Genomic DNA, 8200 nt, shown 5'->3' with positions numbered 1-8200 from the left:
GAAAAAAGATGGCGGTGGCAGAGCCGCGGGGACGGCAGCTACCCACCAACACTACCCTCCCTCGGGAGGCCCCGGGCCCCGGCCCGGCCGACGCCACGTGGGAGGTACCGCCCCCTTGCGCCGCTCCGCCCCCGGAGCCCCGGACTCCCGCGCGAGCTCCCTCCAGCCGGGATCGGCCTCACGGAGCACGCGCACTCCCCCGCATTCTACTGGCGAATCCCCGCGCCTTGCAGTGCTCTCATTGGTGGAGACGTTCTAGGTCCGGAGCCCTGCGCTCGGCTCCCGAAGATCTACCCGCCTGGAGTTGAGGCTGGGCGGCGATCGCTCAGCGAACCCGGCCGCGGCCCTCGGCAAGGACAGGCGGGGCGGCCTCGGCTGCACCCGGCGCTTCATTCCAGGCGCTGAAGCAGCTCCCGTCGGTGCTGGTTCCGCCGTACCCCTCCCCCGCGACCTTGGTTGAGCATGTTTTCCAGGGCCCGGGTGAGGCGGCTTCTGCAGCGGGTGCCCGGAAAGCAGCGACTTGGCGTCTACAGGTTTCTGCCCTTCTTTTTTCTCCTGGGAGGAACGATGGAGTGGATCATGATTAAAGTGCGCGTGGGCCAGGAGACCTTCTGTAAGTGGGGGTGCAGCAGCCTCCGTTTCATTTCAGGAAGTCAGGAGGTGGCATAGGTCCTATTTTCCTGGGAGATACTCAGTCCTAGGTTGCAGACTGCACATTCCGCTCAGCGCTGAACTGCTTTTACCCGGATCAGAAGGGCACGTGCTGTTCCCTTCACTGGGCCCTCGAGACCCGCCCAGGCTCACCTATAAGCGGGGCAGCAAAGGCACTTTGACGTCCAACCTTGAGACCTTTTGCCCGCACGTTGAGGGGAGGGCACGTGACTACTCAGGACACCCTCCTCTCAAGCCTGCCAGTGACATTGTTTGGGCCTAAAGAACAGACTTCCTCACAGCACGGCAGAAGGGGGTAGGATCCTTAGGATTCATGGAAACTCCTGTTAACTAGCCAGTCCTCTCTCTGGACTCTTCAGCCCAAACCCTGCAGGGAGCTGGTCTGCAGAGTCGTTGGCACCAGGGCCTGGCCCTGTGAACGGAAAGCCTGACACTGCTTTGCTGAGAGCACTAGCTCTGGACAGGCTAGTTCGTCTTCTGGGAAGACTTCCCCAACCCCCATACCCTTTCTGCGTTGTCCCTCCAGAAACATTGTATCACTTGTGAATTGCCGGCCCTTATTTAAAAAGAATTGTTACCTTAGCTCTTTCTAAAGATACTTAGTCCGTCTGTTCATGCATTCACCAGTATTTAACGAGCACTGATGAGGGGATATAATGAACAAGGCACAGGGTCTCCCGCCCCAGAAGAGCTCTAATAGGAGAGACAGATCGTAGTTAAGTGCGCTCAGTGCTCTGAAGAGAAAGTGGGGGGAACATGGGAGTCTTGGCTGAGGCATTTCAGTTGGACTAGATGGTGCAGGGAAGGCTTGCAGGAGTTACCACGTCAGGTAGGCCCTGAAGATTGAGTGGGTGTCAGTCAGATGAGGGGAACGTTTTTGGAGTTGAAAGTGCCGCATGCCCCGCATGCCGGTGCTAGGAGCAGACGGTGCTAGGAGCAAACGTGGGGCATTGCTGTGAAAGTGCTGAGACACAAGCGCGAGCAGAGGGAGGAAGTGATTAGAAAGGTGCCTGGGCAGGGCCAAAAAGGGATTGGAGAACGAAGGATGTATCCCAGAGAATTGAAGGCGTGTGTGTTTTTTCCCCACCGGAGTGAGGATATTTTTTTCACTAATTTTTTAGACAGTGGAGGAGGGAGGGGTGAAGAGAAACATTGATTGGCTGCCTCTCTCATGCATCCCGACGGGGGTAGGGGGGAGGGGCGGAGATAGGGATTGAACCTGCAACCTGGGCACGGGCCTTTAACTGGGAATTGAACCCCAGACCTTCCCATGTGCAGGCCGATGCGCCAACCACTGAGCCACGTGGGCCAGGGCGGATGGGTTTTAAGTGGCAGCGGATTAACACATGTGGAGAATGGCTTCGTGTGGAGAGGGACTGGCAGGCACACTTAGGCTGTGTGTTTGCTCAGGTTTGAGCTGGTGGCCTGGTCTAGGGTGGGGACAAAAGGGATGCCAAGAAGTGGGTGGAGTTGAGAGACACCTAAGAGGTAGTCTTGACAGGGCTTGGTGATTGAGTGGACTCAGGAGATGCGGAGCGGAGGCTCCTGGTAGGACAGCTGGGGCAGAGGGAACACAGGTAGGACAGTCTGCCTCCATTTGAACGTGAAGTGGAGGTGGTTGTATAGACCTGAAGCATAGAAGGCAGATCTGGGCCACAGATTTTGGGTTTGTGGGTCATTCACAAGCGGATTGTGGTGAAAGCCAGAGTCAAACCCCAACATTTTAAGCGTGACTGAGAGTGGCTAGAGGCAAGCAGGGAAACCAGGAGGGTTTGTTGTCCCAGAAGACAGGAGGTTCAGAAAGTTTACTTTGCAAATGGGAGGTGAGTCCCCTCTCCCCCACCAGGAGATACTTGAAGGTATGCTAATCAGATCTGGAAAGAGGGTGGAGAGAGGCTGGAGATACCTGGCCCTTGAGAAGGTGGCAGAGGGTGGGATCAGAGCGGGGCGGCAGGAGTAGCCCTTGGAAGGTAGCTATTAGAGTTCTTTGCTGATTTTTCTCTGGGAGAAAGAGTTCATGGCCATTTGGGGGTGGCTGGTCATGGGTTAGGGTCATGGCTGAGGAAACGGTTGTCAGGCACCACAGTGGACCCAGTCAGATGCATCAGTTGGCCCCACAGTGCAAAGCAAACAGTGAGGCATGGAGAAGGAAGTTGGATTCATCTGTAGTTGGGCCTCTGAAGGTGTGTCAAGAGGTGGATATCTGATGAGAAGGAATTTCAGCTGGTTTGGGCAGGAAGAGAGGAGGGGGTGCTGAGGGTGTACTCAGGGGCCAGCGGCCTGGGGAAGAAGTTGGTGAGGGTCCAAGGACAGAAAGGTTAGAAAGGTAGTAGAGGTGGTGGTCTGAGCAGAATGAATGCATCACTTCACAGGAGCACCACCGGGTGGCAGTTGTGTGAAGGCAGGGAGGTGAAGGCGGCTAGTGCTTTATCCCTGTGTGTGTGTGTGTGTGGGGGGGGGGGGGTTGGAGCTGGAGCTAGATGCTGTTTTCAGTGATTGAAAGGGAGTGATGGAGGTGCCAGTGCAGGGAAGATTGTGGCAGATGGCACAAGCCCCCGAGGAAAAAGCTGGCCAATCAGTAGTTTGCAAAAGCAGCTGCTGAGAACAAGGAAGGTGACCTCAGCTCCCCACCCTGAGTTTGGGGGGTGTGGGGCCAGGTTTTAGTTAATAAGGCTGATTTCAGAGAGATTAGAAGTTGTGGGGATAAGGAATGAGGGAGGTCTTAACTGCTGCCCTGGCTGGTGCAGTGCAGCTGGGTGGGCATCATCCTGTGCACCAGGAGGTGGTTAGTTCAGTTCTGGGTCAGGGTACTATGCCCAGGTTGTGGGCTCCCTGGTAGGGGGCGTGCAGGAGGCAGCCGATCAGTGTTTTGCTCTTGTACTGATGTTTCTCTCTCCCTTGTCTCTCTCAAAATCAATAAAAATAATTTTTAAATATTTTAAACACTGCTAAGAGGTATGCTAGGACATGAACCTTTGGAAATACTCTTACCCTGTCATTGAAGTCCAGAACTCTATTAACATAAATTCATGTAGCTCGTTTTAAATTTATTTTGGCATTGAATTAAATATTAATGTTGAGATTTAGATATAGTGACTGACCTAATCTACTGGTTAAATTACTCAGATCTGAGTATTTTTAATTCCTCAGTGTCTTAAAAATCTAAGTAAAATTTTTGTTCAATACAGACGATGTCTACCGTAGAAAAGCCTCAGAAAGACAGTATCAGAGGAGGCTGGAAGATGCATCAGAGACTGAACTTCAGCAGTCAATAAAGTGAAGATGAAATGTTACTAGTTTCAAATTCTTTAAAAATGTACATTCATTAAAAAATACATTCATTTTCATGTTGAGGGAAGCACATTGTAAAGTACACCTGACCACGGTGCTGTACACCTGAAACTAATACAAAATAATATTGAATGTAAACTGTGATTAAAAAACAACAGAACACACTGCTAACATCCCAGGGAGTTCCTCCTTTCCTGTGCACTTATGGGGGGTGTTCACCTGGCCCCAAGGTCTGCATCGGAGAATTTGAACATGCTTGGAAAACTGCATCCTGTATTTTCTACTTAAGTGACACCTCTGTGCAGTCATCTATCTGAACTATAGCAATTTGTCCTTTACATTCTAAGGAAGAAATAAATTTGAAGCATAGAAAAAGTTCTTAGATGTCCAGTACATGCTAGGCAATTTAATCAGTCAGGAATTTGCGTCCTCTAGTTTCCAGGAAACAGCATTTCTGTCTATTTGGCAATGAGAAGGGTCAGGAGTTGTGTCTGATACAAAGACATATCTGAGTCAGGTTAATTTGATTCTGACTTACCTTCACTAAAAGGTAAAATATTAGCCATGAAGAGGCAGCTTTACATTTATAATTTCCATAGCTATTCCTTAGTTTTCAATTGTTTTTGATCATCTATTTAACTTGACAACTAAAAAATAAACTCCACAACTTGTATTTTATTGCAATTCATTTTGCTGTATAGAAAGCTTCAAAACTTGGCAGTCCATTTCAGTTCAAGGAAATGGTATATCAACTTTCATGGCTGAATACAATTAGTCAGTTTAGTTCTTACAAAAAGAATGAGTATAATTATGTAACAGTCAACATCCTCCCTAGAATAACTAGTAAAAGTACATGTCTGGTTAATAATGGTCTTCAGTACTGAATCTTATTTTGTGATAATATTTAACAAATAGGAATAGGTTTTTTTAATTCTAATGGTAGATTTTTTCCAGTAGGCAAAGATTTTTTTTAAACAGTTCTACTGAGGTATAATTGCTATACCACAAAATTCAATCATTATGAATGTTCCAATTCCAATTCAAATCTAGTTTTAGGACACTACTGTCATCCCCAAAAGTTCCTTTGCCCATTTGCAATCAATCGGTCACTGCCCAGACTGCTTTGTTCTTTCCCAGGCATGTGGTAGCTCTCCAGCAGCAAACTATGTGGGAGATTTACGTTGCCTTTCTATGGTTTTCTCATTTTTAGGTTCTCCAGGTTCAGTCTGACTGATCCACTGCTTGTCAAAATAGTACTGCAACATCAGGTTAGCAAAGTTGTAGGTTTTCCTAGTTCATTTCTCTCCATCTTTGCCACTTTTAGTTGATAAAATCACAGACTTTCTTCTGTCCCTCAAGTTGATGCTACATCCTTTCTGGCAGTAAAGCTGCTGTTTTTTTGAGACCAGCCCCACACTGGTAAAGCCACTCACTGCTTTTGCCACTGACCTGGGTGGGGGCTGAGGGGCTGAATGAAAGCAGCCACAGGCAAAAAGGCCACTGCCTCTCCCTGTTCTTAACCAAAGTTTGGGCCGTTTTTCAAGAATAAAATGTTCTCAATTTGTAAAATAAATACAAATAAAAATGTACTTTTCAGATCTCTTATTCTTACATAGAACTGCCTTAACAGAATTTTTTTAAGGTTTCCTATCTCTGCTTGAATACTTACTTCCCAGGTCACTGTGGAATAGCACCTGTGGAAAAATAATTTCCTCCTAAGACACACCTACCCATTGAATCTAGTCCTAAAACAATTCCAAGGATCAATCAGGATGCCTTTCAGTAGAGTCTGAATTCTTTGTGAAGTTCTTTTTTTAAGGCAAAAAAGTATAACCTTGCCCTAACCAGTTTTTCTCAGTCGTTAGAGCATCAGCCCACGGCCGAAGGGTCCTGGGTTCGATTCTGGCAAAGGGCACATACCTCCGTTACAGGCTCAAGGCAACCACTCAATGTGTCTCTTTCACATCGATGTATCTCAGTCGCTCGCTCTCCCACTCTCTGAAAGAGCAATGGAAAAAATATCCTCAGGTGAGAATTAAAAAAAAAATTACAATCTTACTTTTTTGTAGAATTCAGATTTAATCATGGACATAAAAGTAAGATCTAAGTAAAATTTGATATAGCTAAGATAATTGTAATCAGGGTAATTATGCAGATTACATTTCTTTCAGTTGCCACTTTGTAAACATTTTGCTAGGGTGATGGGAATTCCTGACTGACATTACATTATGTGCTCTTGTGAACAGTTAAAACCCCTTCCCTTGCCTGGCTCCATTTACATACAGGGGCTGGACCTCCTTGAGAACTGGGGTGTGGTAGAGGTGGGAGACAGGCTCCCCCCATCCCCCAGGTGATAGACATTGCTTTCAAACAGCTGCTAAATAAAGACGCTGCTCCTTCCCTAAGAAACTAAACGTCACAGTGTAACATAGATTTAGGCTAAATCATAGGCTTGGTCTATTGGCAGATTTTGCAATGTGACCCAGAATAAGTTTGGGTCAGCTGGTAGAAAAAAACGAAGGCATTTCCTAGGCTTGGATAAACCACATCCTCCATCTTTTGAAACAAGAAAACAGCTACATAGTAAAGAACACGTGTTTCAAAATAGTTTCTATTTTTCATGAATAAGCAGCAAGTGACCTGTCACACACATCTAAATTTTTTAGGGATTTTTTTTTCTAATTTTAGTACATTTATGTTAGAACCAACTCAGTATAAAGAGCCACTGATGACCTCCTTAAAGCACTACCGACAGCAAGCTGAGAGCCACTGTTCAGAGATGGACTGAGGGTGAAGACCAGTGGCGATCAGCAGCACTGGGAGGAAGGGGGTTCTTGTGTACTGGCGTCACCTCAAGAATTGCTGGTGAGCCTCACAGACATTTTACAGGTTGGATTGCTGTGTAAGAACACTGTGGTATGACTCAATTGCATGGCCTATTCCATGGGGATGCTGTTTTAGAAGTTTAATATTTGCTACATGAAGAATATTTCACACGTTTTACGAAGAATCATTGTAAATGCTAATAAAACCCTCATCTAACTTCTGTATCTGCTGTGGGTTCCTTCCCTGGCCCACCTGCCTGACTCCATCCTAGAGAGAATCACTGGCCTGAAACCTGTGTTAACCTTCCCTAGTTTTCTTCTTTTTAAATACATATATTAGAACCCTGGCCACACAGCTCAGTAGGTTAGAGTTTCATTCCAGTACACCAACGTTGTGGGTTCCATACAAGCAAGCAAGCAAGCAATGAATGCATAGATAAGTGGAACATCAAATCAATGTTTCTCTCTCTCTGTAAAATCAAAAAAAATGTTAATAAAATTATATATATGAGTGCCAATTTATTGAAGGATAACAAACCTTTGAAGATGACAGGGTAATTTCTGACTTCAAGACAAGACTAGCAAAGCAATTACTGTATTAAATTGAAGATACTTTCAGAGCACATTAGTTTGGATACTATAGAGTAAGAACTAATCTTTTGTTAACTGACTTACAAGCTTTTTAAAACTGCCTCAAAAAAACATTTTAAACTTTTTTGTTAATCTTCACTCGATATTTTTTCCATTGATTTTGAGAGTGGAAGGGAGGGATGGAGAGAAACATCCGTGTGAGAGACATCAGTTGGTGCGTCTGGCCGGGGATAGGAATGAACTTGCAACCCAGGTACGTGCCCTTGACTGAGAACTGAACCCGTGACCCTTTGATGCGTGGTCTGATGCTCTACCACTGACCCACACGGGCCAGGGCTCAAAAAACCTGTTTAACCCTCCTAAAGAATGTGACTACCCTATCAGGCACTGGAACTATTTAAGGGAACGTGAATAATTTAAAGGACATTGCACCCTGGCCAGTGTGGTTCAGTGGTTAGAGCATTGGCTCCCCTGCACCAAAGGGTTGCCTATTTGATTCCTGGTCAAGCGCACAAACCTGGGTTGCAGGTTTGATCCCCAGCCCAGCCAGGGTGTGTGCTGGAGGCAACTAATCAATGTGTCTCTCTCACATTGATGTTTCTCCCCCCCTCCACTCTAAAAATCAATGGAAAAATACCCTCAGCTGAGGATTAACAACAAAAAAGGAGATTGCTCTTATTTGCTGATTATAGAACTGCAGTGCCCCCTAGTGTCAACTACAAGGCAAAAATTTAATAACACCCCCCCCCACCCCCCACCCCCCCCCCCCCCCGCCATATTCATTCTAGAATGACAAGCCTAATTACCATTTATTGTTAGAA

At 46.5% G+C, this 8200-nt stretch overlaps 1 protein-coding gene across 1 annotated transcript; it reads left to right on the top strand.

Annotated features, from left to right (window-relative positions):
• Positions 1-237: 237 nt before the first annotated feature.
• On the top strand, positions 238-3965 carry UQCC5 (ubiquinol-cytochrome c reductase complex assembly factor 5). Its single transcript, XM_081159162.1, has 2 exons — positions 238-613; positions 3861-3965. The coding sequence occupies exons 1-2, from the start codon at positions 463-465 to the stop codon at positions 3950-3952; spliced, it is 243 nt and encodes an 80-aa protein (XP_081015288.1). The 5' UTR covers positions 238-462; the 3' UTR covers positions 3953-3965.
• The last annotated feature ends 4235 nt before the right edge of the window (positions 3966-8200 follow it).

This window comes from Miniopterus schreibersii, assembly GCF_964146895.1.
Source record: "Miniopterus schreibersii genome assembly, chromosome: 15".
Classification (NCBI taxonomy): Eukaryota; Metazoa; Chordata; class Mammalia; order Chiroptera; family Miniopteridae; genus Miniopterus; species Miniopterus schreibersii.
This window is presented reverse-complemented; position numbering and strand designations above follow the sequence as displayed.

Excerpts from the sequence above, each read along its gene's own strand:
- UQCC5 (XM_081159162.1), top strand. The coding sequence starts at position 463 with ATGTTTTCCAGGGCCCGGGTGAGGCGGCTTCTGCAGCGGGTGCCCGGA. Across the intron at positions 614-3,860 it reads CGTGGGCCAGGAGACCTTCT|ACGATGTCTACCGTAGAAAA; the intron begins GTAAGTGGGGGT and ends TGTTCAATACAG.